Source organism: Hippopotamus amphibius, chromosome 1, assembly GCF_030028045.1.
Source record: "Hippopotamus amphibius kiboko isolate mHipAmp2 chromosome 1, mHipAmp2.hap2, whole genome shotgun sequence".
Taxonomy (NCBI): Eukaryota; Metazoa; Chordata; class Mammalia; order Artiodactyla; family Hippopotamidae; genus Hippopotamus; species Hippopotamus amphibius.
Genome location: NC_080186.1, coordinates 133930318 through 133955942, shown reverse-complemented (window position 1 = coordinate 133955942; position 25625 = coordinate 133930318). Strand labels below are relative to the sequence as shown.

General features: G+C 48.7%; 1 protein-coding gene across 1 annotated transcript in view; it reads left to right on the top strand.

The window, feature by feature from the left end:
* The window catches only part of DOCK2 (dedicator of cytokinesis 2), a 414056-nt gene extending 392894 nt beyond the window's left edge, over nucleotides 1-21162 (top strand). The window contains exons 45-52 of the mRNA XM_057729388.1: nucleotides 4199-4375; nucleotides 5797-5880; nucleotides 13888-14025; nucleotides 15894-16021; nucleotides 16915-17086; nucleotides 18110-18230; nucleotides 19578-19717; nucleotides 20597-21162. Of these exons, the coding sequence (XP_057585371.1) occupies nucleotides 4199-4375; nucleotides 5797-5880; nucleotides 13888-14025; nucleotides 15894-16021; nucleotides 16915-17086; nucleotides 18110-18230; nucleotides 19578-19717; nucleotides 20597-20659 (1023 nt within the window). The 3' untranslated portion in view covers nucleotides 20660-21162. The remainder of the gene's footprint in view (nucleotides 1-4198; nucleotides 4376-5796; nucleotides 5881-13887; nucleotides 14026-15893; nucleotides 16022-16914; nucleotides 17087-18109; nucleotides 18231-19577; nucleotides 19718-20596) is intronic.
* The last annotated feature ends 4463 nt before the right edge of the window (nucleotides 21163-25625 follow it).

The window sequence follows — 25625 nt, the reverse complement described above, 5'->3', positions numbered from 1 at the left end:
TAGTGGTACTCAGTGAGGTGTCCCCGTGGGACGGTAGGCAAACTCAGGGAACCCCTGCCCACGCTCCCCACATGCCCCATCCTCTTCTGCCACGGGATCTCACCTCCTAATAGACGAGAGAATTTGCCTGTGTGTTTATTTTTAATATCTAGAATTTTAAATATAATAACATTAGAATAGAAGCTCCACTAGGCTGTGACCTCCAGGAAGACAGATTTTTGTCTACTTTGTTCCCTGCTGTGTCTCTGTGTGCAAAGAATAGTCCCAGGTACGTAGTTGGTGCTCAAGAATATTTATTAAGTAAATCCATCAACCAATCACTCAGTTAATATGTAGAAACCCATAATATCTAAAGTGACTACCTTATTTTATGAACTCAGGATTCTGAAATTAGGAAAGAAATAGTCAACATTTTTGTTTCACCTTTTGTCTCGATACCCTCTGATAGAAGGGGTTGAGAAAACCTCCAGAAAGTTGACCAGAGAGAATTTATCTCTAATAACCTCCCTCAGTTGAGATACCAAGGATTTCAGGATGTCTCAGACACAAAAATTTCATGCCTGCTGACTGAATTCTCTCCAAGCATTTGTTTTTGTGTTGTAGAATGTGTATCTTGTTCTTGGTTGTTTCTTTCATAAACCGTCATGACTGCAGTGCTGTTCGTACAGAGAGGTGTTTTCTGATGGGATTCACGTGTGAGTTCCGCTTATTGAGGCTTCTTTCCTTGTTCTTGGCCCTGAGAATATGTTATCTTTATAAGAAGTCCTGAGCTGGGGGTCAGAGACCCACATTCAACTTGGTCATTAACGAGCTATATGATGTTGGACAAACACAGTGTATCTCTGGCCTTAATTTTCATCATCTGTAAAATAGACATGAAAAAAACTATGAAATTTCATAGAATTCCCTGGTGGTCCAGTGGTTACAACTCTGCACTTTCGCTGCTGAGGGCATGGGTTTAATCCCTGGTCATGGAACTAAGATCCCACAAGCCTTGGTGCAGCTGAAAAAAAAAAAAAGAAAGAAGAAAATATTTTGGAATTGCAGAGCTGAAAGACACTCTGAAGATCATTTAATCCAAGAGCTATGAATTCAAATACCTTCAGAGCCCAGGAAGACACTGTAAATATGTGAAATGGTCACATTAAGACAACAGGGAGTGGTAGAAGCTGTAGCAAACTCCTTCCAAATGAATTAATCTTTTAAAAAGTTAGAACTCATGTGCTGGCTAAATGACAGACCTCTCCAGGCCCAGTTTGGCCTACACAGCTCCAAAGTGCAAACCCATTCCTAGTTCCTGTCCATTTGAATTATTTTGCATATGAGAAAACTGAAGCCCAAAGACGAAACTTGAACTGCCAAAGTGATCAGTGGGAGAAGTAAATTGTATAACAATGCCTATCTGAAGCAGCTCAGAGGATTCCTAAGAGGATTTATGGAGGTGATGGGGGCGATGCCTTTGAGGAATATGAAACACCACTTGATTGCAAGAGAGTGTCACCACCTCATCTTTTGGCTGATAACCCACCCCCCCAACACAGCCCCCCACTCTCACATGCCTTTAAAATTGTTTCCAAAGTACAGTTATTCCTTAGGAACTGAGGGGTTGATTCCAGGAGCCTCCACAGATACCACAACCCAAGGATGTTCAATTCCCTTGCATAAAAGGGCATAAGTATGATGAGTACCATTGGTCCTCCGCACCCATGGTTGTTTGAATTCAAGGTTGGTTGAATCCAAGGATGCAAAACCCGAGGGTATGGAGGGCTGAGTGTATTCTCCCCTCACAGCGAGTTGGGCAAGGGTTGTGCTGTACTACTGGTGAGGAAACTGAGGCTCAGCTTAGGAAAGAGACCAGAGATTTGAGGGCTTGACCAAGTCCTAACAACCAATGTACGGCCAGGTTGGTAGTGGAGCATGGTCTGTATGTGGGGGAGAAGCCCTCCTTTGGAACCAGGACACGGGCCCTCTCTCCCCAGCGCTGCCCCCATCTGCTCTTAGGTGAAGGGCTTACCTGCTGATGGGGGAATTGAATGAGAGCATGTGCGTGGCACACCCAGCGCACCAACACAGAGGAGGCGGTCCATAAATGCTGCCACCTCCTTTACCGTGACCAGTGATCAGTGCTTTTATAACTGTTATCAGCTCCTGACCTCCAGGTCTCCCACCACATATGTAGCCCCCATCGCTCTGCTCTGAGAGTGACACACTCATCTACACAGATGTCCACGGGTGAGGATCCAGAGGAGTGTTCATTCCCATTCTCTGTTCCTGGTGTCTGTGATGAGGTTAAAGATGTAGGAATTCAAAAATAGCCTCAGAATTGAGGAGGAAAGCCAATCAATAAGACTTTCCATTTTTAATAACTCACTGTAAAGCATGAGTCTCTCAGACATACCAGGCTATTGTTGAAATCCACGTGTGGTACTGGGCTCATTCCAAGTGGTTGTGATAGATTTTCCCTTAGAGCTCAGTTTAGACCTCGGCTTGGAGAAGCCCCTACAGGGCTGGTCTGTGTGTTTGACAGAAACTGGACTGTGGGTTGCAGCTTGTGGGATATGGGCTGTAGCCCCTACCAAGCCGAGCAGCCTTGCCCTCCAGCTCCCCGTGTGTGTGTGTGTACACATGCGTGTGCATGTTTGAATGTGTGTGTGCATGTGTGACAGAAAGAGAATGACAGTGACACACAGAGAGAGTCTACTCCCAGGGCCCCCTCGCTGCAGAGACAACCGTCTTCAAAAATGTTCAGAAACAGGGAGATTGAGATTGCCATATATACATCACCGATAAGAAAAAATATATCAAATTGTACACTTTAAAATATATGCAGTTTATTGTAAGTCAATTATATCTCAATAAAAGTTCTAAAAAACAAAATGTCCAGAAACAAGGAAAGCAGGAGAGGAGGCTAAGATTTCCCAGGGATTTAAGGAAATGGTTTAAAAAGATGACCAGGAGCATGGCTATAGAGGCTGGTTCTGCCCTTCACATATACCCAACAGTTATTATAACTAGCAGGTGCACTTTTTAAAGAACTCTGTGCTGAGTCAAGTGTCATATTATCTCAACTAATCTGTGCTGTGTCCCCATTCAGGCAGGCCTGATAGCACCACCATTTCAACAGATGGTAGCACTTAGGGTGCCCTCCTCCATGAAGTTTTCTCAGATTACTTGACCCTTCTCTCCAGCCCCTACCCACCCTGCCAGTAAGTCTTCCCTTAGGACAACTGCTGGTCCCTCTCCTAAAACCTACAAGAATTAATAACAATAGCTACCTGCTACTTTTTTGAAGTAGATTTCTTATCCTCACTTTACCAATAAGTTAACTGAGGCTCAGAAAGTTTAGGAAACTTGCCCAAGGTCACACGGCTAGAAAAAAATGGCGGAGATTTGCACTCATTTTTATTTGCTTGGTTTAGGTCAGGAGACAGGAAACTATGGCCTATGAGCCAGATCCCACCTGCACCTGTTTTTGTGAATAGTTTTATTGGAACAACCATGCCCATTGATTTACATGTTGCCTGTAGCTGATTTCTTCCCACAACATTAGATGTGAGTTGCTGCCACAGACAACGTCTGGCCTTTGCACAGAAAAAGTTTGCAGACTTCTTGTTTAGTGTTTTACTCTAGATCCCATGCTCTTGGGAACCACCATTTTGCCAATTAGCACCCAATGGCCCCGTTTATCTTGCTTTCTAAGAGGTGTTGAAGAGGTGTTTAGTTTTATCTTCCCAACTAAACCAAACCTATGTTGGAGCAGTGACCCCTTATATAACCAGTCTTGGGACCTACTGTGGGCCAGGCCAGGTGATCATATCATCAGCAGCCCCAGTCCCCCCAGCTAAGTACTCACACACAGTAGGTACACAACCAACGCTGGATGGGTTGAACTGGAGCGTCCTTCACCAGATAAGAAGAAGAAAAACTCTGCCTGGAGTACATCCAGGGAGTGCCTGACATTTCCTGCCTCCATCTCCCCAGGGAAATCCCTTTCTTGCTAAGCAGAAATTCATCCTGTCTTTCCCAAGGCAGCAGACGGCCCCCAGGGCTCAGTAATTACCACAAGAGCCTGCACAGCCCCCTGGGGAACATTGCCTCATTTGAATCCCAACCCCAAATGAAATCAATACCATAATTTTATCTGTTTTTAAAGCGACCTGCTAAGGCCCTTTCTTCTCGGTGATGTTGTTTTCTACAGACCACGATTAGCCCTCTGGAGAACGCCATCGAAACCATGTCCACGGCCAACGAGAAGATCCTGATGATGATAAACCAGTACCAGAGTGATGAAAGCCTCCCCATTAACCCACTCTCCATGCTCCTGAATGGGATCGTGGACCCCGCTGTCATGGGAGGGTTCGCCAAGTACGAGAAGGTGAGGGCTCCCCTCCCTGGGCCCTGGTGGGGACAGAGCAGTGGCGGGAGGGCCCAGAGCAGACACAGCTGCATGCCACTCCTCTTACTGTGGCTGTTTGTCCCTCAAAAGGACAGTGCAGCTTGTTTGGACCTCATACACCTTCCAGAGTTTCTATAGCCTCACTCTCATCTCCTTCCCACCCTCAGTGCCACGCTCTGTGCTGTGACAGGAAGGAGCAGGGGTCATAGAGGTCCCTTATCCCTCTGGGCACGTCCAGGTGTCTCTGTCAAGGAAGGGCTCTGGGATGACCACAAGCCAGACCAGAAAAGTCAAGAGCCACCATCAAAGTGCGTGCCACTTGCATAAAGCCATCTCTTCTATAGCTGATGGAAATGACCTGTACAAATGGGAAGAAGTGAAACCCAGACTCTGAAAATTCAGAAGGGACAGGAGATCAACTCCAAAGGGAACGTTATATAATCTAGATATTCAGGACATAAGGTCCCTCCAGAAATCCCCACATATTTCAGCCACAGATTTCATTTTTGAGCCTCCTGGTGTCCATGGCAAAAAGGGAAAGGCCATCAGTGCTATGCGTCAATATCTTTCACTGGGGGAAAATAATTTCTCAGTAGGAGGAAATAGCTTTTCCCAGCAGTGAAACAGAATAGACAGTCCTTACTTGCCTTTCACCTAGGCCATATATGAATGGGATGCTGAGGGAAAAACGGACTCTTCAATCTCATAAATCTCATGATGAACTCTATTATCTTTTCTATGTCATCCATTGATGTAAAACTAAGAATACGATGCAATAGTGTAACTCATGGACAGTAATTCCAGTCAGTCCTTCCAGCTACCCTTGGACACCCCATATAGCCATCATTGGTAATCCTTTATTCAGCCTTGAGGGGTGAAATGTCTGTATATATGTGCACACACTGAGAACAGGAGCCCAGAAAGGTGGGGCTGCCAACGTCACATGCAATGAGGGAGGTGCGCTGGAAAGCCCGCTAGGTGAAATTCCTTACTGAGTTTTTTCCCCTGGGACAGTGCCTTGGCTGTGCAGCAGAATCCCCTGCAGGGCTTCTTCACACACAGCTGCCCCCACCCCACCCCAGCCCCAGCGGTTCTGATGCAGTGGGTCTGGGTGGGGCCTGAGAATCTGCCTCTCTGGCAAGCTCCCAGGTGATGCTGCTGCTGGTGGTCCAGAGACCTGCCCTTTAAGGTCTGTTTCCCTGGGGGTGGTGACCCTTTCCCAGTGGGTACTGATGTGAGCCCCAGGAAGAGGGAATGTCAGTCCCTACACCTCCCTGACTGTTGCCATTCCACATAGCAAGGGCCTCATTCCTGCCCCTTTCAAGTGGAAACCTCTCCCATGGGTTGTAGAGTCCACACCAAAGGAACAGGAAACCCCCAATGTCTGTCTGTCCTCCTAGGCCTTCTTCACTGAAGAGTACACCAAGGACCACCCTGAGGACCAGGACAGGCTGAGCCGCCTCAAGGACCTGATTGCGTGGCAGGTAAAGCAGAGCCACCCCGGGAAGAGGCCAGCCCTGCCTCCCTCCTTTCCCTTCCCTGGTTCGCTTGCCCTCTGCTAGCCTCTGGCTGGCATGGCTGAGTTTCAGCTGTTCTCCTGCCCTTGGCTTTTGGCCTTTCTCCTGGGTCTACCTCCACCTGAGCAGGCGCACCCTGGAAGGGCGTTTGCGGCACTGCTCCTTTGGGGTGCTGCACTGGTGCCGGCCAGTGACGCTGCGTGTTCTACGACTGCTCTGTTGGATGTTGCATTCAGGAGGTGGCTTCTCCCGGTGGGCCTGAAATGAAAGCCAGGCTCCCACACACCTGCCACCACCTCCCCCCACACCCAGCACCCGCCAAGCAGATAATGGAAGGCTTCGGCCCCCACCCCCACCTCTCCTCCTACCAAGGCTGACCCAGTTTGTTGCAGATAATGCTCAGATGGATATCAGGTTTCCAAAAATCATCAAGGCCTTGGTTTGGTTGGGTTTTGGTCAGAGGGCCTGCACCCTACACGAGCTGCTCAGCCCTCCAGAGCCCAGCCCAGGACCTGAGAAGGACTGTCCTTCCCGCCTGCTTCTACCCACTGCTTGTCTTCCCCACATCTGCCCCCTCCTTGCACCCCTGTCTCTCTGTCCCTTCCCTCCATGACCTCCTCCTGACTCTTTCTGTGCATCTGTCTCTGTCTCTCTCCTCCTCTTAGAAGCTCTTGGCGTCTCCCCCTCCCCTCTCTGACTTTGGCCTCACTCTGCCGCCCCCCTCACACCTCACTCCTGGCTCTGCTTCCCTTCCTCTTCCCTCTCCACTGCCCTCCCTCCTTCTCTGCCTCCCTCTCCTGTGTTTTCTCTCCCTCCATCTCTCTCTGGCTCTCTCGCGCTCCCTAGAGGAAAAACAACCCACAGACCCCTCTCCCAGAGGCATTCAGAGGACCAGGCTCCCGGGGCTGCAGCAGCCCCTCCTCACACACCTCCCTGCTCTCCGTGGACCACCCAGCACTCAGGACGCAGGGTGGGCTCCAGAGGGCGCCCTGGCGGGGAGCTGGGGAGGCCAGCAGGGGGCAGCTCTGCAGCTGCCGGCCCTCCCTCCTCCCTTCTTGCCAGTCACAGTGCAAAAAAGAAAAGCGAGCTCTTGTGGTAGGGAGTTTTTGTTACTCTAGGGAAATCAGGGAATGAGAAGCATTGGGTGCAGCCTCTTTTCTTAAAATAAGGATTCCTAATTCAGGTCCTTCTCTGCCTCTGCCAATTTATGCAAAGTGAGGCCTGAAACATGAAACGCCAAGCACCGCACAGACACACTCTCCTGAATGCATTTTGTGTCTGGAATTTTTTTCTCCCTTCTCACCTTATGCCACCTGTGAAACCCAAACAACCCCAAGGGCCCCAGCCTTCCAAGGTCATCATGTCCTTTAGCACTCAAACAATGGTAGTCCCCCTCTCCCTCCCCAACTTGGCAAGCAGGAAGACCCAGCCTGGGTTGGTTTCCTTCCTTGGCTGTCTCTGGGGTGCCCCAGGGAGGGCTAACACATCACACACATTTGTTTGGTTGTTGGGTGTCATTCTCAGTCCATGTCACTGTCCTGGGCCTCTCCACTGGGCATAGCTTACTACCTGGGCTATATCCACAGTCCACAAAGCATGGACTGTGGCCTCACAGCACAGCTGAGACCAGGCTGTGCCTTCTAAGGAAATTCTTCCAAAGTCTTGCAGTTAATAGAGGGGCACCACAATCAAAGAAAGAAGACTTTGAAAATATGTATTTGATGTTACAGCTTCTAAGTAAGAGCCATGAGCTAGACCTCCTCAGACAGCACCCCCTAGTGGCCATGCTCTCCTTAGCACCATCCCCCACCCTCACTGCCCTGTTACTTACAGAAGCCCATCATCCCCAGCCCTGCAAAGGGGATTGCCCTGGGCCACGTCCTTCCCACTCCCAGCCCAGCACCCTAAATACTCAGAAGAGCTGCCCTGCTCAGCGTGAACGGGACCTTTCTTACATTACACACAGCACATTAGCTCTTCCTCCTTCACTCCATTCCGTTCGTTCTTGCATTTATGGGGTCACAACTGAGTGCCAGGCAACAGAAATAAAGTGCTGGACAACATCAGGCCTGCTCCCTCCCTCCCCTCTCAGAGCTTCATTATAGATTGGATCTTGGTTTGGCAAAGCCAGATCCACTTTGGATTTTCTCAAAACGTGAGAGCCTTAGATTTCAGAGAGGAATGTACTTGCACCTCTAGCCACCCACAGAAGCTAGAAATGCAAAGTATGTTTTGCGTTCAAGGTTTCATGGATTTTAAGATCGATTGCTTCTTTTTTTTGTTTGTTTTTTTGTTTTTGTTTTTAATTTTATTTATTTATTTATTATTTAACCGAGAAGCTGATTGCTTCTTAATGTTTTTCTTTGTAAAGATTTTCCCTATGTTTATTGGCATGGAAAGATGTCTACATTGTATTCTTCTTTTAAACATTTTATGAAGTATTACATGCAGAAAAGTACACCTAAAAATACACAGCATATTGAGTTGTCACAATGTACACCCAGGGGACCACCACCATATGAGGAAACAGAATTCTTCTAGCACCCAGAAGCCCCTATTGTGCCTTCTTTTAGTCATTGCCAGCCCTCCCCAAGGTTGACCTCTCTCCTACTTCTACAGTAATCATTTCCTTGCTTTTTAAAAGTAATGTTTACCACCCAAGCACTCATTCCTAAACATAATTTACTTTTACTTATTTTGACCTGTGTATAAATGGAATCACAGAGTATGCATTCTTCTGTGTCTAACTTATTTTGCTTAATGGTATGTTTTTAAATTGATTTATTTTGTTACACATAGCAGTCACACATTCATTTTCATTGATTCATGATAGTCTGTGCAGCTGGACTGTATAACTGTGCCAAAACATATTTATTTATTTTTCAGCTGATAAAGGTTTGGGTTGATTTCAGTTTGGGTCTATCACAAGCAGTGCTGCTCTGCACAGCTTTACCTGTGTCTTTTTGGCACACACGTGCACAATTTCCGTCAGGTGTATACCTAGGTGTGAAATTGCTTGGCTACAGTATATGAGACTATCTGGCTTTAATAGATGCTGCCCTCCTTCTATTACCATAGATTAGTTTTGCCTGTTCCTGGACATCATATAAACGGTATTATGCAGTATGTACTACTGTCTGGCTTCTTTTTTTTTTTTCAGTGTAATGTCTTTGCAATTCATCCAGGTTGTTGCATGCAAGAGTTTTTCTTTTTTGTTTCTAAGTGTTGTCCATTGCGTGACTATACAATATACCGATAATATACCGATGTACTTATCCATTCTTCTGTTGATGGTGGGTGGTTTTAAGGTTTTGGATCGTATGGAAACAGTTGTATGAACTTTCTTGTTCATGTCTTTTGATGGGCATAAGCACGCAGTGTCCTCACTGTCCCTCTAGCAGTGGGAGAGCTGGGTCATGTGTTCATCTGTAGCCTTCCTGGATACCAAGGAGCAGCTTCCCAAAGTGACTGAGCCAATTTACACTCCCACCAACAACTTCTGTGAGTCTGAGTTGCTCCACACTCTCACTGACACATGATACTGTGAGTCTTTAATTTTAGTCTTTCTGGTGGTTGTGAGGTGGTATCGCAGTTTAATTTTAATTTGCATTTCCTTCCCGAGCAGTGGTATTCATCGCCCTTTCATGTGTTTATTGGCTAATTGAATAACCTGGCTGTGAAATGTGTGTTCAAATCTTTTACTTATTTTAATAACTGAATTGTGTTTTTATTAATAATTCATAGGAGTTTATATTCTAGATATGAGTTCTTTGTCAAATATATGCACTGCAAATATTTTTGTTCAGTCTGTGTGGCTTGTCTGTTTACTTTCTAATGATGCATTTTTGAAGAACAGAAGTTTGCAATTTTAATGAGGTCCAATTTATCAATTATTTAATGGTTATCACTTCTGTGTCCACTTTATGAAACCTCTGACTGCCCTAAGTTCACGATGATATTCTCCTATATTTTACTGGGAAGTTTTATTGTTTTGTCCTCTACTCTTAAGTATATGGTCCATTCTGACTGACATGAAGTAAGGAGTAAATGGTTTTTCTATTAAGATTTCTAATTAGTCCAGCACCACTGGTTGAAAACATTAGTATTTCCCCCAACTTTGACAAAAAGTGGTCGTGTATGTGTCAGTCTATTTCTGGACTTCTATTCCATTGGTCTATTTGTCCATGCTTGTGCTGATACCATGCTGTTTCTTAATTACTATCGCTTTACAGTAGTAAGCCTTGAGATCTGGTAGTGAGAGTACGGCAATTTTTTTTTTCAAATTTGTTTTGGTTCTTTCAATCCTTTGTATTTCCATATAAATTTTTAAATCAGCTTGCCAATTTTCATACCCCCCCCAAACATATTGAGATTTTGACTAGGAATATATTAAATACATAGATGAATTTAGGAAGAATTTCTGTCTTAATGATATTGATTCTTCCAGTACCTGAACATGGAATCTCTCTCCTTTTCTTTAGGTTCTTTAATTTCACTCAGCAAGGTTTTGTAGTTTTCATTGTAAAGGTCTTTCACATATTTTATTAGGTTTGTTTTGGGGTATTTGATATTTTAAATTTTATTATAAATGGTATTGTTCTTAAATTTTTTTCTTTTTGTTTGTCAATATAATCACATTTTTTTTTTGGTATGTTTACCATGTATCCAGCAACCTTACTAAATTCACTTAATAAGTCAAATTGTTTTTATGTCCTTTTGGATGTTCTACAGATACAATCATGTCATCTGCTAATATAAAAAGTTTTACTTCTTCTGTTCCAATCTTGTAATGTTTAGTAACTCTCCTTGTCTTGTTGCACTGATGAGTGTAAGAAGAGAGAGAGAGTATATTTGTCTCCCACATCAGGGCAAGAATCAGTATTTCACAGCGTCAGATGTCTTAAAGATGATGTCCCATTCTGTGCCCAGTTTGCTAGTTTATTATGAATGGATTTTTAATTTGTCAGATGCCTTTTTTGCATCTATTGAGATACTCATACTGCTTTTCTTCATTATTCTGCTAATTCAGTGAATTGTATTAGTTGATTTTGGAACATTAAACCAGCCTTACTTGTATGATATAAATCCCACTTGGTCATAATGTATTATCATTTTTATATATTGCTGGGTTCTATTTGAAAATATATTCCTCAGGATTTTTGTATCTATGCTCAAAAGAAAGATTAACCTATAATTTTCCTTTTTGATAATATCCTTGTTCAGTTTTTGTAACAAAGTTATTCTAGTCTCAAAAAATGAGTTGAAAATTATTCTGTATTTTAAAATTTTTTTGGAAGAGTTTGTATAAAGTTGGCATTTATCTATCCCCTAAATGTTTGCTAGAATTTGTCAGTGAAGCAATGTGGGCCATGAACGTTTTAAAGTATGTATCTAACTTAATAGTTTTCAGATTTCCTGTTTATTTCGTGTCCTTTTTGATAAATTGTATTTTTCTAGCAATTGGTCCATTTTATCTAAATATTGAATTTATTGACATAAACTATTTTTATAATATCCTCTTATGACCTTTTATAATACTTGTACTTCCTATAGTGATACTCCTTTTAAATCTTGATATTGGTTATTGGTACCTTCTGGTTTTTTGATTAGCCCTTTAAGGGGTTTATCAATGTTTTATCTTTTCAAAGAACCAACTTTTGGATCAATCCTCTGTGTTGTAAGTTTGTTTTCTTTTCCATTCATGTCCATTCTTACTTTTATTATTTCCTTCCTTTTACTCTCTTTGGCTTTAATTTGCTGCTTTTCTACTAATATTTTGAGATGGGTGCTCACCTAATTGATTTTCTGTCTTTTTCTAATGTCTTAGTCATATGTTTACCTTCATTTACAACTTTATATCTCACTAGTTTTTATATGTAGTATTTCCATTATCATTCCTTTCTTTTTTAAATAAAATCTTTGTCTTGTTTCATGAATAGAAAATCTTTTTTTTCTACATACTAATTACTTTTTTTTTAGATAACGTTTTCTTAAGCTCTCTTCATTCTCGGTTTCTTCCAAGTTAGTCCATTCATTCTTCCCTCCCTCCCTTCCTTCCTTCTCTCCCTTCCTTCCTTGCTCCCTTCCTTCCTTCCCCTTCTCTTTTTGCTTTCTTTCCTATCTATTGGTTCGGATCTCTGTCACACTGGAGAATTGCCTTCAATGCCTGGTGATCCTTGGCAGTCTGTTCATAGCTAAGAGTGAGGCACTAAAAAGCTGAATGAATCACTGTGCACATGAGAGAGGGTCCTGTCACCTGGATGGCATCACATGTGGTAACTGAGTGGTCCACAAATGTCCGTATAACATGGGCCATTCCCTTTCTCCAATAGAGACCCTTCAAGCTACTGCATGCTCCTGGCTCCAGCGCTGCTGGCCATTTGGGGGTGGAAAGTGAAGGTCTCACTGCCTATCAGTGTGCAAACTTTTCCTCAACCCGTATTTCCTGTCTGCCTCCTCATCCCTGCCCCTGTTGTGCCTGGTACCCCTCAGCTCAATGCTCTTTGTTCTAATTGTTCTAGAGCAGCAGTCATCAGCATTTTTGGTACCAGGGACCAGTTTCATGGAAGATAATTTTTCCATGGAGGGGAGGGGGGCATGGTTCAGGTGGTAATGTGAGTGATGGGGAGTGATGGGGAGCGGCAGATGAAGCTTCGCTCCATTGCCCGCCACTCACCTGCCGTGTGACCTGGTTCCTAACAGGCCGCAGCCCACTTCTGGTCTGCGACCCAGGTGTTGGAGATACTGGTCTAGAGGATAAGCTCCTGCTTCTTGGGGAAGTAGGAAAAGATAACACTTGGCTACCAGGTGAAGCAGTAGGCACCTGGCCATGTAACTGCTCTTATCACAGAATTTCAGCCCATCCCTCTGTTTTTAGCCTCTCAGCTCACTCTGGCTTTTCTGGGTACCTGGTGCCTGTAATCCCTGAGCTCCTCCTGGCTTCCCAGAGGCAGATTGGCCTCTTATCACCAACTTTTTCTCTGCCCTGGATGGTCAGTTACCATCCACCTTCCACCTGACGTATTGTGGGCCAGGTTCATAGATGTCTTCTAGTCTCACTGAATTTCAATTTCTCCTTCACTTTGCCATTTTGGGGAGCCCTTCAAGAGAAGGAGGCAGAAATGTCTTATGTCACCATCATGGAAACTTTTCAAACATCTTTAAAATGATCTATATTTTACTCTTTGCAGCCCTCACTATGTTTCCCCGTGGTCACACTAAGAACTTTCTCAGCTGTTCCTGCTCATAGCGGCCACTGTGGCTTGGCTATACTGTCCTTGTATCTGCCATTTAGGCCATATGCATTGATTTCCTATATTGATTAATAAGAGCTTAACTGCCTCACATCAATCATCTCTTCTCCCCTTATCTTTCCAAGGCTTTTACATCACTTTTTAGAAATTCCCTATTGGCTGGTTAACTTCACAATATTCATACTTGCATATCTTTCTCCAGCAGTCACATGAGGTAGTGTCACTGGATCCTCCTGTGTTGTAAGACCAGGCTGTGCCCACTCCTCCTTTTCTGTTCAGCCCTTCCCTTCTATCTCCCAGCCTCTGACAGTCATACTTTCCCCTTTGCATCTCCAAGAACTCCTTGAGCAAGGCTTTAAGTCAAAGCAACAGAGATCCCTCTCCTCTGGTCTCACACTCTGCCCCTCAGTAGATTCCACAAGGGGCAGACTTTCCCTAACACGTAGCCTCTAATGGGGGCGGGGGGGGGGTGGTGGTGGTGGTGGTGGTGGTACTGGTCCAGCCCTCCTGTGGGGCAAGGGCAGCTGGAGGTCTTTCTCCTAGAGGTCTTGTCGTCAAAGCAAACCCCAAGGGTGCATGTTTCCCATTTCCCGGGGTTGCTGACCCCATGTGAAGGTCTCCGAGACCCTAAAGCCTCAACTGGTTCTCAGCAGGCAGACTTAACTTCACCTCCCTCCAGGTGGCTAACCTTGGGCTCATCGTTTACCACCTTTCTCTCCAGATCCCCTTCCTGGGAGCTGGGATTAAGATCCACGAGAAAAGGGTGTCAGAAAATCTGCGGCCCTTTCACGACCGGATGGAGGAATGTTTCAAGAACCTGAAAGTGAAGGTGGAGAAGGAGTATGGTGTCAGAGAGATGGTACGGGCGGTCCCTGTGGCCGGGAGGGCTGAGATGGGCGGGGTGGGGCAGGGAGGACGAGGAGATCGGCACCAAGGAGCCCGCCCTTGAGGAGAAGGACCTGAGGGCCTGCGGTGCCAGGGCCAATCCAGGGAACCTTTCTGGAAACTTGGTCCCTCGAAAGTCACCCCAGATAAATGCCAGTTACAAATTGAGGCCTTCGCGCCCAAGGAACCGTGCTAACAATGAAAGCACCATTGACGAAGCACCTGCCATGTGCCAGTCTAATCTAGGCGCCGAGGTGGTTCAGGCGTCATGACAAGCTGGGAGTGATTTTTAACCCCTTGTGTCTCTTCTGGAGCTTCCTTGGTGTTAAGTGACTTGCCAGAGGCTACGCAACAAGTGGGTGCAGGTCACTGCCCCTGGCTCTGTTGGCCAAAAACCAGCGCTTTTGGCCACTCTTAAGCTCCGTGTCCTCAAGAGGCCACTGGGCTGGAGCTCACGAGACATCTTCTTTATCCTCTTCCCCAGAAAGTAGTATCGTAAAATGTCAAGGTTGTGTGGTCCTTCAGAGGCCATCTGGCCCAACCTTCTGATTTTACAGATTTACAGAGGCCCAGAGACAAGAAGTGAGTTACTAGAAAGCATGGAGGTGAACTCAGGTCTCTTATCTTGTGGCACAACCGTTTTTCCAGGAGACAGGTTGCCTTTTCCAAAACTCTCTGCGTGACACCCAATGCAGTCCCGATGGTAACCACTCAGTTAGGTCACATTGCAGGTGAAGGGCAAAGTCCTCTACAAGTCTCCCATCACTTCAGACACCAGGGTTTCCAGGCCACCTGCACCTGTGACCAACCGGTTACAGATTTGGAGATTCCTGCCACCCCTTCAGGTTTGATAATTTCACAGAACTCAGAAAGCTGGCCATCCCTCCATATCTGTGGGTTCCGTATTTGCAGATTTAACCCACTAAGGATCAAAAATATTCAGGGGAAAAAAAAACCCAGAAAGTTCCAAAAAGCAAAACTTGAATTTGCTGTGCTGGCAACTGTTAACCTCACATTTACATTATATTTACAACTATTTACACAGCCTTTACATGGTATTAGGTATTAGAAGTAATCTAGAGGTGATTTAAATTATACCGGAGGATGTGCGTAGGTCACATGCAAATCCTATGCCATTTTATATAAGGGACCTGAGCATCCCTGGATTTTGGTATCCTCGGGGGTCATGGATACTGAAGGATGACTGTACTTATGATACAGTTTTATTATAAAGGAAACAAATCAGGACCAGCCAAATGAAGAGAGGCATAGGGTGAGGTCCGGGAGGGTCCCAAACACACAGCTTCCGTGTCCTCGGGACAGGTCACCCTGTCTATCCTATTAGCACATCCGTGTGTGACTACCAGCCAGGAAAGCTCACCTTAGCCTAAGCGTCTGCAGTTTTTACTGGGGTTTCATCACACAGGCATGATTGAATGACTCATTGGCTATCTCCAGTCCCCCTTCTCTGGAGCTGATATTATCTGGCTCAGAGACCCAGCCCTATAATCACAAGGTTGGTCTTTCTAGCCAGCCCCCAACCTGAATCTTCCCATCAGCATAGAGGAGCCACCATGAAAATCTGACACTCCTATCAATGGGGAAATTGCAAGGATTTAGACATCACTTCCCAGGAACCAGAAAGGCCTGACAAATTCTTTATTAAACAAGCACCCACAGCCTCAGCCTGCCAGGACGTTTTTGTCCTGGTGCCCTGCTTGGCCCCACAGCTCTGCCCCGCCCAGGTGGAGGAGGAAGGCAGCAGCGATGTGGAGGCCACACCAGCCGGCCCCCCACAGCATCAGGCCTGGCTGCTCACCACCCTGTTCTCCCCGCCCGCAGCCCGACTTCGAGGACAGGCGAGTGGGCCGGCCCCGGTCCATGCTGCGCTCCTACAGGCAGATGTCCATCATCTCCATGGCTTCCATGAACTCTGACTGCAGCACACCCAGCAAGGCCACCTCCGAGAGGTCAGTCCCCGCCCCAGGCAGCCCCCTGTAGCCCTGCCCCAGCCCAGCCCCCAGCAAAGCCTCACTTCTTGCCCTTCTGCCCCTGGCCATCCTTCTACACCTCCCTGCCCTTCTGTTTGAAAGCCCTTCCCCACCTGACACATCATTAAAACCCTCACAACTACACTGTAGGGCTCCGTGCCATTGTCAGAGGGTAGTTGAGATCCAGAGAGATACGGTGACTTTTCCTGAGGACCCAGAAGGATGCCCCCCCAGCCCCGCAGGCCCCCCGTCCAGCCACCTCCATCAGCCAGCCAGAGCTCCTCATCTTCTCCCGTCTGCCGGGGCTCCTGTCCCTCCCAGCGCCCCATCCCAGAGCTCCTCCTACCTGTACCTCTGTCGGGGTTCCCCTCCTCAGCCAGGAAAAGCCTCTCCCTTCCACCTTTCTGGAGCCCTCTGCTCTACCGGGCCAACTCAACTACTGCAATAACAGGTCCTGTGATCCAGCGCTCTCCCCCGGAGAATGTGCTGAAGGGTCCTTGACCTCATCTCTTGGCTACTCAGCACGGTTGCTGCAAACACCCCCATTTACTGAAAAGGAAATCATGGCTCAGAGAGGTTGAGTGATGTGCCCAAAGTCATCCACCTAAAAAGTGGCACATATTTGAATCCAGATCCATATTTTTAATCACTTTTCTCTCCCTGCCACCAGTCTTACGGCTCACCGCCTTCAATTTCATTTTACCCTGTATTGTGAGCATTTGCAAATTAAACAAATGGCTCCCCAGACTCTGGCAGGTGAGCTGATCTACCCCCTGACCCTGTAGTGACAGCTCAGTCAGCCTGGGTCCCTGCAAGACAGTTCCACTGAGGCTCTGACTGCGGTTTCCACTGCTGTCCCTCTTGCCATTCAGCTTCGACCTGGAATTAGCACCTTCCAGGACTTCAAAAGTGGAGCAAGAGGAGCCGATCTCCCCCGGGAGCACGCTGCCGGAGGTCAAGCTGCGGAGGTCCAAGAAGAGGGCCAAGAGGAGCAGCGTGGTATTCGCGGACGAGAAAGCCCCAGCAGAGTCAGACATGAAGCGGGTGAGTGGCCAAGGCAGGATCCTCTCTGACACTCAGCAGATCTCCACTGCACACCCTGCACGGTACTGGGGCCTCTGAGGTGTGGTGCACTCAAGCCTCACAGTGAGGTGGGGTTACAGAGGTGGTGTCTGAGGGGCAGGGAGATGATGTGCTTGCCGGCACCCCTGCAGCCTGGATGTGACAGAGTGTGATATGACCTAGGCTGTCTCTGTGTCCTTTCTACCATCGCACAGGACTCTGAGAGGCTGGGGAGAAGCCTCCTGGTCCACCACTGAGTGGGAGAGCCACTCTCCCAGGGCTGGGCCAGGTGTCTCTACCTCGGCCCTCTGTCCCCACCCAAGGGCCATTCTAACTACTGACATCTCTGACTCCACTAAGCTCTTCCAGTGGACCAGGAGCCCAGCTGGGGATGCAGAGATGAAATTCTCACTGCCCTGACTTTAAGAATTTTTGTCTTATAAACTAACAATGATTTAATATGAGACTTGGTGCCAAACAGCCGTGGGTTCAAGCCCATTGTCCCCCTGAAAGAGAGGTTTGTTGAAAGCATTCTGGGAGCACGGAAGGGGGAAGGGGAAGGCGAAAGCCCTCCCAGTTAAGGCAGGGCTGCCAGATGAAAGGGCAAGAGGCCAGCTGAGATGCTTTCCAGCTGCGCAAGAATCCTTCACAAACTTCCCAGTAGGCTTCAGAGGCTACTCTTGCCAGGGGGAGAAGGATGGAAATAAGACTGTGTTTCACAATTCTAGGGGGTGTCATTCACACAATAGTCTCTATGAATGTCCCCACCACCACCACCACCACCAGACACACACCAGAGTTGTGTAGTATGCAACCTGTGCAACCATGCTTGGCAGGCTGGCATAGAGTGATACAAAACAGAATAAATCAACTTGGGGCTGGGTCCATAGATACCATGCCAAACCCTTATCACTGACTTCTCAGGGCCCAGGGCTGCCTCGTGCTGAGCCTCTGTGCTGTGTGTGTGTCTGTGTGTGTGCATGTGTGCTTAATATATTGATCCAGCTTTCCAGGAAGCATGAGTTCATGAGTGACACCAACCTTTCGGAGCATGTGGCCGTCACCCCCAGGGCATCCGTCCTCTCTCAGATGAGTTTTGCCAGCCAGTCCATGCCCACCATCCCAGGTATGCTCCCTGCCACCACAGCACGGGGGTGTAGAGGCGCCTGGGGGTGGAGGGTGGGTGGGGACCGTGCCTATACAGCAAAGCGAGCTAAGCACCCTGGGAGTAGGAGGCTCTGCTCACAGCCCCCCGTGCTCTGAGCTCTCCCCACACCCACCCGCTTCTGTGGGTGAAGCCAGCCAGCGGGCTCTACCCAGGGCTGGGGTGGAGGCCTGCTGTCACCCTGGACCTCAGGATTCACTGGGATCTGTATGTCACACCAGGTGGTCCGGGCGTCTCAGTTAGCCAGGCCCTCCCAGGGACCTGAAGTCTGCCCCTGGTAAATCTCTCAGCCCTGTGTTTCCTTTTGGGGCCTGGAAGACTATTTCCAGAACTTACAAAAATTACCACCATGTCTTATAGTTGCAGAGTGTTTGATGCTCAGATACTTCCATTTCCCCCATCACTTTTTCATTGTCCAGTGAGGAGGTCAGCAGCTTCCAGATGACCTTTGCTAATTGACAGAGGGGGACCTGGGGCCCTAACTTAGGATGTGGGCTGCCCAAGAGTGCCCCATCTGGCACGTGGCAAGTCTCTAGTGTCGGCTACTCTGTGCCAGGCTCAGTGCCAAATGCTCCTCCTTCGCTCTTTCATTTAAGCCTCAGCACAAAGCTATGAAGTAGATCATGGAATAGCTCCATTGTATGGATGAGAAAACTGAGGCACTGCGAATGTCAATCTCCTGCCTGTCCCAGCTAGTACATGGTGGAAGGGCCTGGAACTGTACCCCTGACCACTTCCCAGCCTCCCCGGGCAGGACACCCCCACACAGCCATTTCACTCTTGTCCTCAGCAGGCCTCACAACACCCTTGAGGTCTGTGCTCTTACCCCATGTTCCCAAGGTCAAAACCAAGGGTCAGAGTCATCTGTGTGACTCCAAGCCGGGGGCCATAACCACCAGATGACACCTTGGTTGGGGATGCTCTCCTGCTGGGACCTCTGGGTTCTTGGTGTTGAGAGACAAGAGCGAGCCACACCACCTCCCTGACCGGGGCAAAGGGCCCTGTTCCCTGAGGAAGTCAGGGCCCCAGTGGCCGGCGCCTTCTGCCACCACGGTCCCCGTTTCCAGCCCAGAAGCCCTTGCACAAGGCCTTGATCGGGTCAGGATGCAGGCCACTGTCTGCGGGGCTGGGCAGGCCTCAGTGAAAGGAACGGACAGCCTCAGCAGCCCTAGCGCCGCAGGACATGGGCCTCCCGCCGCCTGCCTGGCCCTCCACCTGTTCTCCCTGGATGCTGTCTCTGTCTCCCACCTGCCCCCCCATCACCCCCTCTCCGCCCACCGCTCACGGTGGCTCTCGGCCCTCCTGCAGCCCTCACGCTCTCGGTGGCCGGTGTGCCCGGGATGGACGAGCCCAACGCATCCCCGCGCCTCAGCCAGACCTTCCTCCCTCTGTCCGACGACAAGAAGACGCTCAAGCGGAAGAAAGTAAATCAGTTCTTCAAGACGATGGTGAGCACCCACACGGCGGGAGGCAGGGCGTGGGGGAGGAGGAAGGGAAGAGGGTGACGTGGAGGGAGGAGGAGCTGGGGGCGTGGGTGGAGGGTGTGCGTGTGTGGTCACCCCCAGGGAGACGTGGGCAGGGCCCCTGAGCGTGGGGACGGTGGCCAGAAATGCCCAGAGCACAGTTCTCCTCTCCCAAGAGGTGAACTCCCAGGTGGCTCCCCTGAGCAGCACAGACCCCCGCTGTGCTGCGGGAACCGCCAGAGGCAGGGCCAGGCCCCCGGGGCCTCAGAACCCCTAGCTGTCCTCTGCCTGGATTGTCCTCTGCTGCTCCCTTCAGACCCACAGCAGCCGGCTGTCCCGGGCAGCTGAAAGTGCTTTTAATTCTTTTGGAAGAACTTTCCTATGCAACTTACATTACAGAATCCTACTATCTCAAAGTTAGTTTCCAAGCCCTGACTTCTCAAGTCCCTTTCCCTTTTGTTACTTGTCAGTCTTTGCTCAGGGTGAAGGTACCACGGACACTGTGGTCCTCGGGAAGCTATTAAAGCAGGACTCCACTGCCGTAACGTTGCAAGTTCACCGTGCACGTGCAGTGAGTCAGGCTCCACGCTAAGCCCTTTCCAGACGTGATCCCCTTTGACCTTCCACTACTCCTGCGAGGGTTTTAGCAGGCTAGCAGGTCCACAAAACTGCAAAGCCTGTGCTCTAACCACTGCATGGTACAGCCTTTCCGGTCACATCAATCAAGGTCACGGCAGCTCAGGCTCACTGGGCTCTGGGAGGGGTCAGCTCAGGCGCCCTTGTGAGTGGGACGGGAAGCCCCACTTTAGTCCTCATGAGAACCGCATCTTGAGTTGTGTCTGTTCATCCTCTTCTTCCACACAGCTGGCCGGCAAACCTGCTGAAGAAGGCAAGCCGATCTCCGACTTAACATCCACCGACCTGTGAGATGCTGCTGACCAGGGCTGCACCTGGGGAGACAGCGATGGGAGTTTCCCGAAGAGGAGACACAGTGGGACATTGATGCCTCAAAGAGTGGGGAGACGGTCCATTGGTTGCCTGCACTCCGAAAAAACGGGCTGATCTGGGCCCCAGAACTGTCAGTGGTGACAGACCCAGCATCACCAGGGCCCGTGACCCAGGTGCTGGGTGACGACGCCCCGTCTGGAATCGTAGCCACACAAGGACCCACCCAGAATGCCTTCTTCCCCGTCTGCCCTCACCAGCATCCTGGGCACGTCTTTTTATAGCCCAGTTTCTTAGGTATGAGGAGCTATATTTTTGTTTCATTTTCTAAGTCCTAGCACTTAACAGAAAAGCTTTTAAATAGTCTTTTATTTTATTTTTGGTTAACAGTTTTGTACTTTACATTTTTTAATACAACCAACCCATCTTTTTTCTAGCTGATCATCTCCAAAGTGTTGCTATTTCTTACTGACAATAAAAATGATTCCATGTCTCCAGCACGCCTCATTGCATAATTCCATCAGCTGAATCCCTAAGGCCCAGGACTGGACGGGTTGCCCCTGGGGCTGGTCGGGAGGGCAGGCAGGCCAGGGGCCTCCAGTGACATTAAGAAACCTGGCTCCAGCCCATCCCAGTGCAAATCCGCCCACCTTGTTCATGCCGCCCCCAAGAATCTTCTCCGCAACTTCAGTCCGTTTAAATATTCTTCTGTTTTATTTTTGGTTAACAGTTTTGTCCTTTACGTTATCACCCAGATGAAGAAACCAAGGCACAGAGGCGTGACGTGAGCTAATCCCACACATGGTGCGTGGAAAGGCTGGGACCAAACCGGCAGCTGGACAGGAAACTTGGCTTTTAACTCTGTGCTGCCTCTTGCACGCCTTCATGCACAGGCCATCTGTCGCCTTTGTCCACCCCAGTCTCTTCCTGTAGCCACCACATCGCCCCGACAAGCCCCAACCTTGTTGCATGGTCCGGCTTCCAGTCCGTCCTCAACAGTCCAGCAAGTTTCGTCTCAGTGGTAGTTGGGAAGCCCTAAGGTGAGGAGACAGTGCCCGGAGGCTTGGAAGCTGGCTGAATTCACTTTCCAAAGGGGGAAGGAGGTGCATGGGGGCAGAGGAGGGTCCCCAAGGAGCAGAGGAACCGGACCCACCTGGGCATCTGCACGGCTTCGTGGCCGGGGCTGTAGGTGGCCGGTGGAGACGTCTAAATAGTGCTTAGAGAAAGGCCTTTGGAGCAGGGAGGCCAGACTGAGAGCCCTTTCAGGATGTGATAACAAGGGTATAAGGAGAGGCAAGGACCAGCGCCAAAGCCAACTTATCTCTGCATAGGATTTTGCCAGAGGTGAACTCTGAAAGGAAGAGTGGGTCAGGTGAGGAACAGAGGCGGTGGTGGTGAACGAATCGTCCCCTGTGAAGGAATGAGGCAGGGAGGTTAAGGGGGGTTTCTCCTTCCCAGTGGGAGTCAGGACCAAGCACAGAAAAGGTGAGAGCTGATACTCACCAAACCTGCAGAGCAGCTACCATGCGATTTATAAAATATTAATGTCTTCTGTTTACTATAATAAACAACCCTTATAATAATCAGGGCAACTAACCCCAAATCTTATAATAATAAGCACAATTAACCTTATTGTTTTTCTTAGACTTAACTCTTAATGACTTCAATGACAAAACTCTTAAGAGAGTTGGATTCAGTTATTTTTGACTACTTATCAAACTGGGGGTAAAGGAACTAGATTTTATGAAAAATGTGTCCCAATGGCAGACTCCCAAAACTCACACAGATCTTAAAAAGATTTAAAAATTCAACACAAATAACATATTTGATATTAAATGTTATAAAAAAATCTAATCCAAACGTTTAAACCAATGAACACTCGGGAAAATACTACGTTCCCATAAACAGTGGCTGCCTGGCTTTCAGTATTACGTGATCACATTTATAAATGAGTAGGTGTGGTTTCCGTGGATCTTAGAATCTGCCTTCAAGGCAGGTCACAAAAAGATCCACCCAGCTGGGACTTCCTGGTGGCACAGTGATTAAGAATCTGCCTGCCAATGCAGGGGACACGGGTTCGAGCCCTAGTCTGGGAAGATCCCACATGCCACGGAGCAACTAAGCCCACGTGCCATGGATACTGAGCCTGTGCTCTAGAGCCCGAAAGCCACAACTATTGAGCCCTTGTGCTACAACTACTGAATCCTGCACGCCTAGAGCCCGTGCTCCGCAACAAGAGAAGCCACCGCAATGAGAAGCCTGCGCACCGCAACGAAGAGTAGCTCTCGCTCACCGCAAGTAAAGGAAGCCCCAGCACAGCAATGAAGACCCAACACAGCCAAAATAAATAAATAAACGTAAAATAAAATAAATTCATTAAGTAAAAAAAAAAAATATGAGTCGATTAAAAAATTATAAGTAAATCAAAACTACAGGCATCGCACAAAGATGGCAAAATCAGAAAGGGTGTGAGCCTCAACACTGTGTGCCTCTGACAATGTCCTGCACACACACCCAGAACTACTGCTGTGGAGAGAATCGATTAGCATTTTCTGAATAAGTGAAGGAATGAACTAGCATCGCTTCAAAGGCATTTCCTACATTGTCTCATTCAGTTATTGCAACAGCACTTTGAGGGAGGTAACCCTGGTTGTCCTCATTTCCCATATGAGCAGACAGAGGCTCAGAGATTAAACAACAGCAAGGCACTCAGAAAATGTAACTGGAGAAGTCAAATTTGAATCCGGACCAGTCCAACTGCCCCCATTGGCTGCCTTCTAAGGCATTTTGCCCCATTGCCAACCCATTTCCCACTATTTTCATCTCAGTGGAGTTAGGTGTTTTTCTCCGGAGGGCGTGTTTCCTTCTTGAAGCTGCTGCTTCTCCTTCTCTTTATTAAAGGGGCTCGGAAACCCTGGGCCATTGACCTGAGATGTCGCTCAGTCTCTGCATGCAGCTCCCTGCTTTTAAAAAGATGGCCACCAGAGGGCAGTGTTTCCCTATGTTTCTACAGCCTCAAGAGCACCCAGAAGCCGGAGCAGCAGGGAGGGGACCAGGATCAGCTCCAGTCTGGCTAATGCCCGGGCCGGACTCCTAGAAACCCCACTTGGGGACGGAGAAGCCAGCCCCACGGAAAGCCCCAGAGTACACGGAAACGCAGCACTGCCCAGGCAGGACAGGAGGCCCAGATATAACAGCTCATCACCAATCACAGAGAACCCATCTCTTGTCGCCATTTTACAGATAAGAAAACTGTGGCACAGAGAGTTTAGCCTAGGAGCCAACTAGTCCCAGATCCCCCCATTCCCCATCCCCACCAATCCTCACCCTGTCAGTCTTCCAGAAACCCTGAAACTCGGGAGCTATTGTGTGTATGTGTAGAAAGGAGCAGAACCCTAGACGCCAAGCCTACGGAAGGGGAATCGGGGGAAGGCAGGTAAGTCCACAAGTTCGGGGACTGTAGCCCCAGCTGGTGGACCACCGGCCCCTCCCTTGGCACTTGGGCTCCCAAGACCCTGACAAGCACTCACATTCACTGAACGCATGGTACATGCCTGGCACTGAGTCCTCAGGGCAACACTGGGAAGGAGTTGCCCTTCCCCATTTTACAGATGAGGAAACTGAGACCCAGGATCATCAGCTGCTATCTGAGGTATTGCTGTGCCTAAGAAGCAGAGTCAGGCTTGAGACCCGGAAGTTTGGCTCCAGAGCCTGAGCTTCCTGCTCCCGGCCCTGCCCTGTGATGCAGCAGCAGCCGGCTCAGACCCCACCTGCCTCCTTTGCCTCTGGTTTTTCATCCTTCTCGGCCTGTTTCCTCATACAGTCCCCCACCTGCTGAAAGTCAAGGCCAGAGGTGGTGGCCCTGGTGGATGGGGCCTGGGTACATTCACCTCTTCTGCAGGCCTTGAGCCCATGGGGCCTCTTGGACGCCCTCCCCCCTGCCCCCACCCCCAGGGCATACATCTGACAGCTGGGCATGTGCTCTGGAAGAGTGGCAAGGCCTTCCCTCCTGTCCCAGCATTGCCCCCAAATGGCAAGATTTTCCCAAGACAAGAGTAAATGGTAAAACCCTGTCTGCAGGAGGATAGATGCTGGACCTCCTGCCCAAGCCCCCTGTCACTATCTGTCCGCTGGTACCCAGACATTCAGCATCACCCTCCTCTTCCTCTGTAGTGTCTGCCACATCCTGGGCTCTACACGGTACACACATCACACAATGTTTCATGCAAAATCCATATAAGACAGGTTCTATTTGCAGCTCCGTTTAATAGATAATCAAACTGAGGCCTTGTGAGATCAAGAAACATGGCCAAGATCATACAGCTACCAAGGCAGGGATTTGAACCCATCTCCACCCAACCCCAGAGCCCATGTTTTTCATGTTCTATTGCCTTGTCCCAAATATCCCAATCTGGGGTTTAGAATAGATGGTCTTTCTCATTCAATAAGGCCTCCCTCCGGACTGCAATATGCAGACTGCAGCCCCGCATGCCTGGCTGGGTCAGGCGCTACCTGTCCAACCTTTTATTGTTTCCCCTAAAGCTGGGCAGGCCATACCTCTGGGAAATCTCAAAAAGCCTAACATGATTTCAACTCCAAAAGGACCCCAGTTTATAGAGACACCTGACTCTTTTCCCAGAGGCCCTGGGACAGATCGGGGGGCTTCTGAGATATAGCCCCCCGACCTCCTCTGGGGGTAGTGCAGGCAGCTCCTGTTACCCACCCCAAGGGCTGCAGCAGTCCTCGTGGAATCAGGAATGAGGACTCTGGGGAGGAGTTGGGTGCCCCTAGCCTGAAGGCCTGGCCCGGCAGTGAGTTGCAGGAGGGCAGGAGGGCATGAGAGGCTGGGACCCCTGGCCACTGGACTCCTGGGCCAGAGCATCCATGTGGCCAAGGCCTCCTGACGGGCTGGACTCCCTCTGATCTCCACGGGAAGGAACCAGGGCAC